The 16081-nt window shown below is 37.5% G+C and overlaps 1 protein-coding gene across 1 annotated transcript in view; it reads left to right on the top strand.

The window, feature by feature from the left end:
* The window catches only part of RYR2 (ryanodine receptor 2), a 547432-nt gene that overhangs the window by 436371 nt on the left and 94980 nt on the right, over window positions 1-16081 (top strand). Inside the window, exons 74-79 of the mRNA XM_021696142.1 lie at window positions 1480-1614; window positions 3790-3834; window positions 4611-4723; window positions 7152-7248; window positions 9462-9565; window positions 11303-11354. Coding sequence (XP_021551817.1) covers window positions 1480-1614; window positions 3790-3834; window positions 4611-4723; window positions 7152-7248; window positions 9462-9565; window positions 11303-11354 — 546 coding nt within the window. The remainder of the gene's footprint in view (window positions 1-1479; window positions 1615-3789; window positions 3835-4610; window positions 4724-7151; window positions 7249-9461; window positions 9566-11302; window positions 11355-16081) is intronic.

The following is a 16081-nucleotide window of genomic DNA, read 5'->3' as shown; positions in this document are numbered from 1 at the left end:
GTGGGGGAGGGAGAAGCAGGCTCCCCGTGGAGCAGGGAGCCTGATACGGGGCTTGATCCCAGGACCCTGGGATCATGACCTGAGCCGAAGGCAGACACTTAATGACTGAGCCACCCAGGCGCCCCAGAAGGAAATTCTTCCATTATATTCTAGAGGTTACTTGTAGGAGTACTGTGGACAATTTATATTGTGTACTGGGGAGTCAGGAAGAAAGAAGAGCAGAGAAGGAAACACGTACATAATCAACATTTCACTTCAAAATGGATGAGACCTGAAAATAAAGTTGTAATGAATACATAGATTTTCTTTTTGACATTTCAGTCTATACTTGTGCTGCGAGTTAGGCACACATATTATGGAGCCATACAGATTAACAGAAGATGAATTCTTTTGTTCCTAACACCTTCTCAAATGTATTGTCTTGAAATTGTAGGACTGGTAATCCTGGGAGCCAGAAGGAGTAATTTTATATTAGAAAGAATAAAGATTCTACTTATCTTGCCAAATACAAGTAAACATGTGTTAAAATTCAGAAGTACCAAACACAGTCCTCAGATGAAAAAAGTATATGGGAAAAAACATTTCGTTTTATCAAAGGACAAATGGTGTTTACAAGTCATTCAGTGTTTGCCTCTAGGTGAAAGTTATTTTTCACATTTCCAACTCTGTTTTCTCAGACTAGGAGTTGTGAAGTTTCAGATGTTGTCCATTTACCTTTGCTTCATTACCCTCTGTCTCCCATTCTTAATGGAAATTTGAAAGGGGAAGAGAAATATAAGGGGGTTGCTTTGCCTGTTTTTAATGACATAGTTATTTCTATGTTATTTCTTTGCAGTAATGTGATCTGTTCCTTGTAAGGATGCTTGTATTTTTCAGTTTCTATGATTTTATAATAATCCTTCTCAAAAACATACAGAATTCAGTGATATCTCCCACTCAGGAAAATTGACAGTGTTAAAAAGACTCCTTTATTATAGAATATGACTTTATTAACCTTCCATCGGTTTATATTGCTATCTTTGTTTCAGTGAAACTGAGCTCACTTGTAGAGTCCCTCTATTTATAGTTAAGTGTGATCCCATATCATTGCCTGTGAAAATAAGTATGGGGATCTTTCAGTGTTTGTGAAAGGGGAAGAGAAAGATAGAAGGTTGCTTTGTCTACTTCCTTGCCTTGACTATGTCCAGCTCATCCTTACGTCTTAGGCAAAACTTCCCTTGTTCAGGGGAATCTTACCAACCACCAGCAGGTTAAGTTGAAGCTCACGATACCTTATATTTCTCTTCAGTAGCCTTCATCACAATTGTACATATTTAATTTCTATCTTCTCCACTAGATGATTAATTTCATGAGTATGAGATCACTCTCTGACCTGATCTCTGCACAGAGTTTTGACACTGGGCTACACTCAATAAAGTAGGTCTTCCCCCCTTTAGGTTGTAACCTTGTATTTTTGAAACTTTTTCCTTTTTTCTGCAGTTGGAGGATCCTGCTATCAGATGGCAAATGGCTCTTTACAAAGATTTACCAAACAGGACCGAAGATACATCAGATCCGGAGAAGACTGTGGAAAGAGTATTAGATATAGCCAATGTGCTTTTTCATCTTGAGCAGGTTAGATTCTGCATTGATTCCATTGTATTTGCCTTAACCATGTAAGCGCATTTTAAATGATTCATTGTTAGCTGTGGGCCAAAAAAACATATATGTTTAGCATATTTATTATAAAGAATATATGATTCAGGAGCGCTTACATCTAATAAGCAAAATTTCCAAGCTTATAATTTTTGTAGCAATATATAGCTAATGTATTTTGGGATATCACAGCCTTTGTTTTTTTGTCTTTTCTCAAGATAGTTCTGTGATTATACAGATAAATAGGATTATATATTTAATTTTAAATCATTCTAACAAAAAGTTCAAGAGTTACCTGATTCCATGTTCTACATATCATTTTTTATTACTGCTTATAACAACATGTTTGAGATGCTGTCACTAGTTTAGTATTTGAATTTTTTTTTTGGTCTTTTGCTTCACCTTTCCTTTTATTATAGGTATTTTTGAGTTAATTTTCTCCAAGATCAGCAATAAATTACAATTAGAGAAGAGCAGTGCATTGATATTAAAATTGTGTGAGAATAGTGTTTTTATATAATTTTTAAGTTGTATCCTACCTTAAACTACAAAGTTCACTATGTGTTTGATTTCCTTATTCATTATTCAGCAATTCCCAAACCAATAATAGTTGAAACATTATCCATCCATGGGTTATATTGTTGTGTAAGGAATCTTCTGGTTAGGTAAAATATGTGTTAGATGTTTTATTCTAGCGACATATATTGATAACTGTATTCAATTGTAATGAGCGAAGTCATATGTAGTGAGATTCATTCTATGACGCAGCCATTCCCTCCATGAACGTTTATTGTATGCACTACCGTATGGCAGCATTAGACTCTGCAGGTTCTGGGGATTGAATGCTGTCTCTCGACTCAAGTAGGTCATGCCGTAGTAGAGCATGTGGACACATAAATAGATAAAGATGTAATGATACAGATGTGCCGGGACACAAAATGTGCTGAATAGACATATAAGGAGTCCAGACAGTCTCGTTGCCAAGTAGGTGATCTCCATAATCTTAAAGGAATTTTCTAGGAAAAGGTAAGGGGGTCAGATTTTAGTTAAGGTCAACTATTCTTCACATTGTTAAGAATATGAGTAAAAAGAAATCATCAATTACCAAAGACTAGAAAAGAGTGAAAGATGGGCCACAAGAGGAATTCATGCCTTCAATACCTCTATTCTAATGTTAATTTGTCCCTCATTCATTGAGTAGCTTGCGAAGAATATCTTCACTTGCTCAACTCAATGCGAAAACAGTGGGTGCGTAGCAGATATTTGATTTAATTTATCTCCCGTATCAGCAACCTTTGCAATTGTATATTTTATTTCTTTTTTTTTTTAAGATTTTATTTATTTGAGAGAGAGAGAGAGAGACAGAAAGCCCCACAAGCAAGGAGAGTGGCAGGCAGAGGGAGAAGCAGGCTCCCTGCTGAGCAAGGAGCCCGATGTGGGGCTGGATCCCAAGACCCTGGGATCATGACCTGAGCAGAAAGTAGAGGATTAACCAACTGAGCCACCCAGGTGCCCCTGCAATTGTATATTTTATACTGCACATCTGGTCATTGGTCCCATGAGAGTAACCTGTCCCCTTGTAATTTCCTAATACTCAAACTCAAGCCGTGCTAACACATCAGCACCTCCCGGCATCCAGACAGTTAGAAGAAACCTCACTATTCAGGGACTTTTCATGTATAATAAAATGCTCTGCCAAGTGGTAAGCTTCATGATGACGGACACATTTTCTACCATGTTCACAACTGGATCTTCAACGCTTCGGTACTTTATTGTAATTGTTGACTGCCACCCACACCGATCAGAATGCCGGATTCCCACAGAAAGCTAGTCTGTACAGACTGAATCTCAAAATGGAACTTGAGTGCATTGGATCTAGTTGAACAGTACTACCCTTGATTCACTTAACACAGTCATCCAGAAGAAAACAGAAGAGGACAATTGTCAGAAAGTGTTTACTGATCCTGTGGAGGGATGACCATCACAGAAATAAGTGTTTTCCAATTATACAAGTTGCTTCGTTAAAATTTCTAAACCACTGTAGTCCAGACATTGTTAATGCATTATGACATTCATATTTTGACCCTTTACCACAAAAGATAATAGATTTTAGTTTTATTTTTTTAGGTAACGCAACATTTTTATTTCTTACAGAAATCTACATGTATGCGCCGGAGATATTACAGTCTGGGAAGTACAGTGTTCAATTACCTAGAGACTACTAATTAATTTAGAATTACATGTTGGGTTTTTTTTCCTGTCTAATACTTATAATTAATCTCTTTTTCGTCTTGGAGCTCCAAACACCATTAGCTAAATATATAGCTTGCTTGCCTCATTTACTACAACTTTGAATTCTCGTTTGTCCCTCTCTAACAAAATAATTACGTATTTTAACATTTTTGCAAAATTAAATTCTTTACCTCACTCCTAGTAATGTGTTCCTCACTCCTAGTAATGTGTTCCCGAAGCCTTGTCATCTTCTCTCCATCCTATTATATTAAGGAACAGTTGAATTTTCGGTAGAATTTTCTGTGTCTGCCTCTATTCCTGTTGACTGCTGTAAACTCTTAGGATAAAATTGGTTTAAATGGGTACATAAGTAAGTAGGTTAATTTTTTGTGTAGACAGAAAATATGTTTTAGAACCATAACCAAATTCTGAAAACATGATTTTATGTAGAATGGTTTTATATTTCTTTGATTTTTAGAGATGACATAGCTTCTTAAGTACACACTACTGGGGAAATATTATATTTTGACTAAAGAAAATATGAAACATTTAAACCTATTTCCAATTTAACATTGGGTTACCTCTAGGACATGGGTTTTTCCATAATAATTGTAAGGTACTCGAAATTGAAATTGAAATTCCAAAAGTTTTTAATCTAAAAGGCACAGCTGTTTAATACTGTATTTTTGAGGGTAGTCCAGGGTTTAAATATTTAAATTTTTTTTTGTATCCTTTTACCTCAGGTGGAGCATCCACAGAGATCGAAGAAGGCTGTATGGCACAAACTGTTATCCAAACAGAGGAAAAGGGCAGTGGTAGCCTGCTTCCGGATGGCTCCGTTATACAATCTGCCAAGGTCAGACTTTTTTAAATGTCTGTAATAGATTGAAGTTATTTTTTTCCCTACTAAGCAGTAGGAGTACAGTGTCCATTTTAACATGAGTTCAATATTCTGAGAGACAGATGGAAGAGATGCTTTGGTTCTTCTGTCTAATACTTGAGTTTGTTTTTCTTCGCTGGGTATTCCCAGAGGACTAAGGTCTACAGTGTGATTGTTAAATACTCTTAAATACTGAGGAAAATCTGCTCACATATGTAAGGCGGGGTGGGGTAATTAGGAACTCAGACAACCTTGATTTGAATCCTGGCATCTCAGCTGATGGCTGCCTGACATTGGTCAAGTTTCTTCATGTGTACCATGATGAGATTTGCCTCATGGACTTGTTCAGATGACTTAATGGGTTGAGGTACAGGGTGCTTAGAGCCGAACTTAACACTATACATGTTAATTGTTATTTATTATTTTGAGGGATTGTCTGTCTTGGGGAGAAGAACTGATATGGAACTAGTTCATGGAAATAACATCACTGCGTTCAACAGACGCCCACCCCACCTTCTCTTACAGCGGGCATACTTGTTAATAGAGTAATAACCTGGTACATTTGAGTCTGGCTCCATGGCCGAGGTGCCAGTTCTGCCTCCTTGTAGTTTTCCCAAGAAACTGTGCCTGTTCCACTCGGAGCTTTGTGTCAGTGGCATCATCCCCACATCTGGTAAACAGGACTCGGCTCAGCTGCATCTCTTTTTCAGAGCATGCTCTTCCACTCCTTGCAAATGGAATGCTTCATCCTCTTTGTTTCTAGGATGCTTTTCCAGACCTCTAGCTGTGGGCCTGTTCCTGTAGCGTTGGGCCTGTTTGTCTCTCTGATCTGGACTTTGAGATCCTTTAGAGTGGTGTTCAATTTTATATCCTCAGTACCTAGAACTCTGACTTGCAGTACATGTTTGAATAAATAAATGAGTCAGGGAGTAAAACAAAACAAAACAAACTTCACACATTCCCCTTTCACTAAGACAGCTGGACTCCTTGCTCTGACACACTCACTGAGTATAAAAATACATGAATTTCCCCCTCAGACCATGTACACCTTTTAAATTCTCTGACTCCGTTATGGGGTCACCAGTTAGTCACTAGAACATTAACTTTGAGTTCATTGTCTTATTCCTTTTCTGTTCACTCCTATCCAGTCATTCTCCAAGTTCCATCAGATTTTTTCTTTGAGCTGCTTCACAGGGATACTCTTCCCTTAATGGCCACCTCTTCAGCTCACTTGTTTATCGCCTCTTATCAGGTTGATGGCAGCAGATTCCGAGCTCGTTTCCCCGATGTCATAGAGTCTGCTGATCCACTCCCTCTGATAAAACATTTTCAAAAGTGTATCCCTTTTTGGGGTGGCTCTCAAAGCTGGTGCTTTGGGGAAATGCACTCAAATTCATTTCAGAAACACCCAAGCTTCAACCTATTGAATCAGCATTTCTGTGAGTGCTTAGCAAGTGTATTGTGCAGAAGCTGCTTGGGTGGTTCTGCTGTCCCAGGAAAGCTGAACCCATTCTTTGTCATGCCTGTTTCATGCATAGGACTTTACGGCGATCTCTAGCAGTTCCACTTGCATCGTCAGTTCCTCCCATTGATTTTCCAGACTCTTCGTAAACCTATCTGAGCGTATGGCTCATAACTGCATAGCCCGCCCTTAGTACTGCTAGGCTCAGCTTTCCATCCTGTGATGGCACGTCTCCTTTTAACACTTCTGATATTCTCTTAGGATGTTTCCTTATGGTGATTACTTTCTTTTATCCTTTCTTATGGTGGCATCTTATCTGTACCTCTCATCAACTTCATGATGAGTTTATTGATTCTTTTAGTCTTCGGTGCTCTTTTATTTCATAGGCAACCATTTAAACTTCAGTATCCTAGGATTTAGTCTTTGGATACATACTCCTATTAAGTTCACGTAATACATTTTGTTTTGTAATCCTCAGGGTCTGTACCAAATGTTAACTCAAACACTGAATAATTCCTTTATGAACGCTTAGTACATGGTTTATCCAGAGCCACCTTATTGTCATAATAGCTACCACTTAATGACCATCTGTCTACCCACTGTGCTTTACATTGTTTATCTCCTTTTACATCTTGCAAAACTGAAGTACAGATGGGGTTCTCCTAGTTTTATCAATGGAAAAAGTGAAAGTTGGTAAAGTGAATAACTTGGCCGGTGTGTTGTGAAGCTTAGAAATGGCCGAGCCAGAATTTGAATGTAAGTCAGCCTGTGATCTGAGAAGCCTTGCCTTCTTCACTACGATGTATTGCCTCTGCAATCATGAGTAGAAAGTTTGTTATTTTATCTTTCTTAGTGCATGGAAAGTCCAGTGATAAAGCACTAATGAATACTTTTCCAGTGTATTTAAAAAATTCTTTGTTTGAAATTGTGCTTATCTTTTAGGCACCGGGCTGTCAATCTCTTTCTTCAGGGATATGAAAAGTCTTGGATTGAAACAGAAGAACACTACTTTGAAGATAAGCTGATAGAAGATTTAGCAGTATGTTTTAATGGGGTTATAAGATGAAAGAGGGTTTGGGTTTGGTGGAATAACATTGGTGTGAGCACTTATCATATTGAAGAGAAAATATCATTGTAGCGTACTCATCCTGGGAAACTTATTCTTGATTGTCATTGCATTCAGTGTTTAGGGAAAATTTTATCCTTATTTCAGAGAGCTCTCTTCAACACCATGTTATTCAGAAGTGAAGCTGAATGATAGTTTATTATTAACCAAATGTTGATTCCATTATTCTCTTAAATTCTTCCTCAAAGCCCCTTTAACCACCTCAGAACCAGTATAGAGTTATAAAAGCTGAACCATAATGAAGTTATTCACCAAACATAAGTGAAGGTTAACAAAGCCAATAAAAAGTAGCTAGTTTTTAAAAACACACAGGGCAGAGAATGATAGACTGGATACAAGAAGGACAGGAAGTCATGGTAAATGTAGATGGCAAGTAGATTTTTGGTTCCACCATGCTGTGCTGGTAAGGACGCTCTTGTACTGAGAGCAGAGCACTCTGGACAGCCATTGTCTTATTCTTTTCTAAGTTGTGGATCTGTTAAAATATCTGATTAAAGCTGTCTTCTCAGGAAAATTTATAAGCATATGGTCTGGTAGAATTTTGCAGACTAGTTGGAGGCTTCATGATTCCCAACTTAATGACCTCCTGTCTAAAAGTTATTTTTCAACTCACAAGTTATCAGGGAATATTGGATAAACTGATACAATTCATGAATGCTTGACCTTGATTTTCCCCATATATTTTAAGTGAATTCAGTTTGTCTTTAGAACTAAAACAACCCATAGAATATTAGATAGCTTATAGAAATTTACCCAGTATCTACAATATTAAGCCATAAATCCAGGAAAAGAAGATCTTTTATGTAGAGAAAAAATCAGTCTGTGTTAAAAATAGAGCTACCCTACAACCCAGCAATTGCACTACTAGGTATTTACCCCAAAGATACAGATGTAGTAAATAGAAGGGGCACATGAACCCCAATGTTCATAGCAGCAATGTCCACAATAGCCAAACTGTGGAAGGAACCGAGATGCCCTTCAACAGACAAATGGATAAAGAAGATGTGGTCCATATATACAATGGAATATTACTCAGCCATCAGAAAGAGTGAATACCCACCATTTGCATCAACATGGATGGAACTGGAGGGGATTATGCTAAGTGAAATAAGTCAAGCAGAGTCAAGCAGAGAAAGACAATTATCGTATAGTTTTACTCATTCACTCAAACTGAGGGTTACAGAGCAGAGGGGGTTGGGGAATGGGGTAGCCCGGTGATGGCTATTACGGAGGGCACATGTTGTGATGAGCACTGGGTGTTATACATGACTAATGAATTGTTGAACACTACAACAAAAACTTATGATATACTATATGCTGGCTAACTGAACATAATAAAAAAATAAAAATGAAAAAAGAAATCAAGAAAAAAATCAGTCTGAATGTGTAAGGCAATAGAGATATAAAAGTCATTAAACCATTCAACAAACAGTCAAGATTAACTAATTCTACATTGAGTAAAAATGCTTAATAATTTTCCTCGTGTTAGAAGTTCTAATAGTACAAAAGTATTCTTTTTAAGTTTAAAGTAACTGAAAAGAAAAAAAAAAAAACATGTAAGTGGTTCAAGCATTAAGTCATTTAGCATTCTTTACCTGACATTGTTTGTGTAGGCAAGGAAAATGTTTTGTTTGATAATAATCAGTTTTCACTGCTCTGTGAACTAAATGTTTATACTTGGAGTGACTGAGGATTTTGTTGTAATTCTTTGCAAATTGAGCCCTCCCTAAAGCTGAAATCTCTGTACCAAATACACTCCCAGTTGTGAATCTGCTTCTAAGAATAGCATTCAGAATTTTTAAATGATGTGAGTCATCCTTGCTCACAGTGTCTTTTGGTCCAATTATTAAATATCTTTTTTTTTAAGCTGCATAGTTTTGCATTGATTAATGTAACACACACACATGCATGCACAATGTATATAAAATACACATGTGCATGCACAGTGCCTAAAAGCACACACACTTGCATGCACATTGCATGTAAAACACACACATGCACACGCACGCCAGAGCAGGAAGAAGATGGCTTTCCTTTTAGTCATTGTTCCTGACCCTCATATTACTCCTGGCTTTGTGTGTGCATTTCATTTAATGTGAAATTTTATCAATTTGGCTTTTTTGCAGAAACCTGGAGCCAACCCTCCAGAAGAAGAGGAAGGCACGAAGAGAGTTGATCCCCTCCATCAGCTCATCCTTCTGTTTAGTAGAACAGCATTAACAGAGAAATGGTATGGTTGGGAGGGTTCGTGTGAGCATAGGAAGAACAGATAAAGAAACCCCATGTCTGAGTATCTTGTGTTTCACACATTCATGTTGCAATTTCATCTTGTTCTTGTTAGGAGAGAGAATTGTTCCGAGATAGGACCAGTCTGCCATACACCTGTGGACCAACATTCATTCAAGTTCAGACTTTAATGTCTGTCTGTGAGCTCCAATTTTTTGTAACAATTTTGTCATTAGCTGATGCAGTTGATCCCGAATCTTATGAAATTATTTTTTCTTTATCACAAATGGCCTTTATAAATAAAACAGAAGAGCCCAAAGCAAATTCCAGTACGAAAAAATGTGTGGAGGCCAAGGGTGACCCAAATTTCCTGGGTAGATTGTGTCTCCATTGTGCAGTGGGTCTTAGGAAACCTTTAGGAGGCGGGTGAGCCATCAACTCAACAGGACGTTTCTTTGAGGTCTGTTTTAAGGGCATTCTCCATTTTCTGTGGCTTCTACAGTCTTATTTGTATGAATTCACCAAAGCCACAAAGGCCGAACCTCTATGTAGTTAAACCTCTATGTCCTTAGATGCCCAGTAATCAAAATGGGCTCAGCATTTGCTCATAATAGGGTGCACTGCAGAGATTCTGTGGATGAAATCTTTCAGAGGTTATAAAACATTTATCTGCCTCCCTGCCATGCAAAAGAGAGCCTGCTTTCCCCTAGGCTTCACTCTCATTCCTGCAAAAGCTGGAAGATAATTTAATGATCAGTCCTATCCACATGAGTCTTTTGAGAGTCTAGACGAGTTCATTTGACCTCTATGCATGCCGTAATAATGCACATTTCTCCCTCTTAGCCAGTGTGATCCATCCTTCTCTCACGATGTCTCTCTATTATTTCCTAACTAACAAAATCATCTCATCCCTAAGCATAGAGCAACCCTCTGTCTGGCATTGTCAGGTAATGAGGTATTTTCATAAGTGAATTTTTCTGATGGCTGAACCTTAAAACTGCTAAAATAACTTTGCAAATATTAGGTACTTTTTGATGGAAACCTTTCTTCATGAATTAATGGTTTCCATACGTCTTAAGGAGAAGATATTAAACACATTTCTTAATTTTTTTTTTTAAAGATTTTATTTATTTGAGACAGAGAGAATGAGAGACAGAGAGCATGAGAGGGAGGAGGGTCAGAGGGAGAAGCAGACTCCCTGCCGAGCAGGGAGCCCGATGCGGGACTCGATCCCAGGACTCCAGGATCATGACCTGAGCCGAAGGCAGTCGCTTAACCAACTGAGCCACCCAGGCGCCCACATTTCTTAATTTTTAAGAATCACTATGTTATATTTTTGAACAGTGTAGTAGCATAATAATTTGGGGAATCTTCCCATCGAATGTCAAATATCACTTCTGCTTTCAAAAGCCCCTACCTCGTTTAAACTTGCTTGTTTCAGCTTGTGTAGTTTCAAGAAAATTAAAGCTGTTACATTTGTATGTAAATCAGTAGACCATTTATTTTGTGAGACTTGAAGGCCTCTTCTGGAAGGTAAGATGGGTCAGCTGTTTAGGTCTGAGATCTTTGCTGTCTGATTCTACCATATTTTTGAATGATGACTTTGCCTAAGTTTTGTGTTTACTTCATTTTAAAAGGGCATACTGGTTGAAAAATAAAGGTTATTTTATACAGTGATGGCAGTTTTACATATGACTAGCCTCCTACTTAAAAACTCACGTTTTCTTCTTGTTTTTCATAGCAAACTGGAGGAAGATTTTTTATATATGGCTTATGCAGATATTATGGCAAAGGTAAGTAAATATATCTTGATTTTAATGTTTAATTTTAATAAAGGAAAATCATTTTCATCTGACAAAGGATAAAGAATCTATGTATTTCTGGGTCCAAATAAAATACTGTTGAATCTTAGAAACCTAAAGGGTATTAATCTCAATTTTCCACTTGTTGCATGAGTCTCTGTTCTGATTTCCTTTACAGATAATCATTGTTTGCTCTCTTAACATTTTTTTTATGGGGAGCTCATTAAGTTTCCAAACATTCATTCATTCATTTAACAAATACTCACGGGGCATCAAGGTATTTTGGAGGTAACATGGTGAATAAGAAGGAAATGCACATACCCTTCCTGGAGTTTATAGTCTGATGGAGAAGACAAAATATAAGCAGGTGATTGCAGAAAGCTCTGCTAAGTTTAATGATAGAGGCGCTATTCGGGGTATAGGGAGGAGGTTGCATAGGAGAGTAGTGAGGGTTGCTTAGGCTAAGGTTTATGGAAGTCCTTGACTGCCTAATGACGAGTGGACCATGCAAAAATAGGAACAGCTCATATTTACTGAGGGTCTATTTCATTTCTTTCTCACAAGAGGAGGGTGAATGAGGGGATGAGTTTAAAAGAGGAATCAGGGTGTCTCTGAGGCCTCTGATGTGGGCGACTGGGTACGCAGTGGTACCAGATACTTAGATGAGGGGCGCTAGAAGAATTGTAGGCCTGGAGTGAAGGGGAGAGATGGCAGATTTTATTTTGGACATGTGAGTTAAAAATGCCTGTAAGACAGCCCAGTGGAGAGGTCAGATACGTGATGAGGCATTCCTGTCTGACATTCAGCATCTCAGGGACAGCTAATAAATACAGATTTGGGTTGTATGCACATTTGAAGGGAATCGAGGCCATACGAGTGGATGGTCTTGCCCCAGGCAGAGAAGGCATCATGAGAGTGAAAGGCCCATGACCACGCCTCTAAGGACATGGGTATATAAAAGATGATTAGAAGAAAAGGAACCCATAAAAAAAGGGGGTGGGGAGAGAATCTTAAGTGTGAGCATATGTAGGAGCTGTGGGCCTAAGTGGGTACTCAACAGAACCATATGCTGCTGGGGGTATGGATGAACAAGGTGAGGATTGAGACTTCTCTGGGATTTAGTACATGTGCATCATGTGACCACGGTAAGAACAATTTCAGGAGATTATGGAGAGAGGCCATTGGCGGCATGAGTGCCATATTGTAGGGAAGAAAGTAGAGATTCACATGTGAGATGTGGCCTAGACATTTCTTTACTAGAAGATTGAGAGAGGGGAGAAACAATATAAAGGGACTAATATCTAGATGGAATTGTGACGTTGAAGGGGGATTATTTTTGTTTGCTTGACATTTGTTTACTTTTATGTGAGAGATTTGAACATGCTTCTCTCCTGGTGGGAAGGAACCAGTAGAGAGGGCAAGGGAGTAATTTGTGGTGTGAGGTCTTGAGTGAATGGGAGCAGGGAAGAGGACAGGTTCTAGAGCATGAGGAAAAGCTGTGTCTTTCCAACTTTATTTTAAGCTATAACCCCCAATAAGAAACACATTTACCCAGTATATTTATGGAAACATAAAAATAGATATATTGAAAGAAAATTTTCATGAAATTATACCCTTCCAATGAACAGTAGAGTCTGATATTTTCTATTATATTTAAATAAAAAAATTATTTTAGATCCTGACTCATTAAATAGATTCTGCATCCAATGAATGGGCTGAAACCCATAGTTTAAAAAACACTGAGCTAAAAGATAAAAGAGGGAAGGATATTTCCTCCTTGATCATGGACTCTTAACTAGGATAAATAAGGGCATGAAGAAGAAGGGAGCTGACAAATAAGGAGGTTGTAAAGGAGTCCATAGACTGTTGTCCTCTGCATTTGAAGAACCACCAAGCAGGTGGGCTACAAAGGTGGAACCTCATGGTTTGAGGATAAGATATTCCTGATTGTTAAAGTTCTTCCTTGTGGCTGAAGCAGAATTTGCTTCCTCCTGGTTCTCCTTGTGTCCTAAAGCAGCTCATCTCTTTTGATACATGGTCAAGTATTTGGTGTTGCTCCCTTTCTTTCAAGATTTTCCCCCTTGATAATTAAATCACCTTACTCTTCTTATTGTTAGAGGTATCAGTCTTCCATCACTCAGTTCATTCTACCCCACACATACTCTAGTTTTTTAATATGTACCACCCAGAAATTAATTGAACACAGTATACTAGTTGTGAGTTCACCTATGTAGTGCCTATGGGGACCATATCCTCTCTGCACTGCTTAGGATCCCATACATTTACAATAAACTGTAGGAACTCATTAATTTGAAATTTTTTGCCTCCTTTTGAGCTTGCCTGCCCACCAAAATTCCAAGGCATTTATGAATTTCTATGGAGTTTCATCTCCTACCTATATTGACAATCCATGTATTTTTAATTTTAGTAATTCTTTTTGTTTTTGTTTTTGTTTTTTTTTTAACTAGACTTCTCTCCCACCATGGAGCCCAATGTGGGGCTTGAACTCATGATCCTGAGATTAAGACCCAAGTCGAGATCAAGAGTCGGACACTTAACCGACCAAACCACCCAGGCCCCAGTTTTAATAATTTTTAATATATGTCATCGTTTCTCTAATTAGGGTCAGACCATAGACCAAAGCCAAAATGTTTTTAAAGTTCAGCTCTATCAATCTTAAATTAAATAGGTAAATAGCTCCTTAAGTTTATGCTAGCCACGAACTTGATAATTGTGCTTTCCCTGTGTTTATCTCAGTTGCTAGTTTTGATGATTGATATCTAACTTCTTACCAAAGAGTCTCTGGAGGTTGCCTTTCTTCATTTTGAAAATTAGTATCCCAGAAGCTGGTGCAGTCACTATGGAAAACAGTTTGGAGGTTCCTCAAAAAATTAAAAATAGAACTACCCTACAATCCAGTAATTGCACTACAGGATATTTACCCAAAAAATACGAAAATACTAATTCAAAGGGATACATGTACCCTTATGTTTAGAGCAGCATTATTTACAATTGTCAAACTGGAAACAGCCCATGTCCATCGATTGATGAATGGATGAAGAAGATGTGGTATACATATACATGAAATATTATTCAGCCATAAAACAGAATGAAATCTTGCCATTTGCAACAACATGGATAGAGAGCTAGAGGGTATAAAGCTAGAAACAGACTCTTAACTATAGAGAGCAAGCTGATGGTTCCCAGAGGGGAGGGGGTGGGGAATGGGTGAAATAGGCAAAGGGGATTAAAGAACACACTTATCATGATGAAAAAAATAATAATAAAAAAAGAATAACCAGATGAGTATTAGTTTTAGTCAGCATTATGAAATACAAATGTAGATCCACTTTACTGACAGTTCACTGAAAATCGTGCATGTGCCTGTGTAGAATAGTTTGAAGAGAGAACTATTTTTTTAAGTACTATGAGTTTATCTGTTTTTTGCAGAAAATAGTATTTTTTTAGGCTTTGCTGTTAATTTTTAATTATGTAGTTAATTAATAAAAGTATTTTTAGATTCATTCACAGGTATAGACCAAAAACTGAAAGTTAAAGAATTAGCTCTTTGGGTGGCTATTTTGGGGGGAAGAATCCAATGACCACAAAGTCCCTAAATAAATTATGAAAACACAGAGAATTTCTAAAGTGGGCCAAATAAAGACCTTGAAATGATCTCATGTCTTCTTAATTACAATTCTTACTTGCTATTCATATTTTATTTCCCCACTGCAAGATTAAGAAATACAGTAATAGGTTTATCAGGAGAAGATAAATACATGTTTTTTGTTTTTTGTTTTAATGATTTGAAGAAGCACCAAGAAGACTCTCTTGTTTAAAAAAAAAGGGGGGGGGAATCAGCATCCCAAGTTCTGAGACTTTCTCTTGGCCTTCCTGGTTCCTCAGAGTTGTTATCAACAGTCATTTTATAGTTACATAATGATTATTTTTGCCTTGAGTCTTAGAACTTGAACTCACTTTCAGAGACTTATGCCTTAGTGTCTTTCACCATGCAGGATCTTTTTGAATGCACCACTCACATCTCAATTGGGTTTTTATTTTCAGTCTTGCTGTTTTAACCCCAGGAGCACAGAATTGGGTTAAATCATAGCTCTGGATTCCATGTGAGACTCTCATCATTGGTCCATTATAGAGGCCCACTTTTACTAAGTTAATGACTTAGTCACTTCTAATAATGTAGCAACTACCCATAAATGCACAACACACGAGAAAAGTTAAACCTTCATAATAACTTACATATAATTGTATGGTCTCCCCCCATTAACTGATACCCCACCTCCCCATAGAAGGAAACCATCATCCTAATCCCATGTTCCAGATACCCTTGCTTTCCTTGTATATCGTTTTCACTTATCATACGTACTTATTAATACATATATATCCCGTAAATACAAATGGGAATATATTATAATTATACATATAGTTATATATTTTTTTAATTTTAGTTGTTTTTAACTTTTAAAAGGGCAGTATGCTATATATAATCTCTTGGTACTTGTTGTACTCAATACTGTTTTCTAAGGTTCATTGACACTTGTTTGTATTGGTAGAGTTCATTGGATTTGACTATCACGTTATATTCCATTGTGCAACTACACCAAAGTTTATTTACTTACTTTTCTGTTGATAGCCTTTTGTGTTGAATCTGTGGTTTTGCTAATGTGGAAAGGGTTCCAAATTCCTATTCTTCTTTTTTT

The sequence above is a fragment of the Neomonachus schauinslandi genome, chromosome 6 (genome assembly GCF_002201575.2).
Source record: "Neomonachus schauinslandi chromosome 6, ASM220157v2, whole genome shotgun sequence".
In the NCBI taxonomy this organism is placed as follows: Eukaryota; Metazoa; Chordata; class Mammalia; order Carnivora; family Phocidae; genus Neomonachus; species Neomonachus schauinslandi.
Note: the sequence above shows the minus strand (reverse complement) of the source record. Positions and strands in the feature narration are given on the sequence as shown.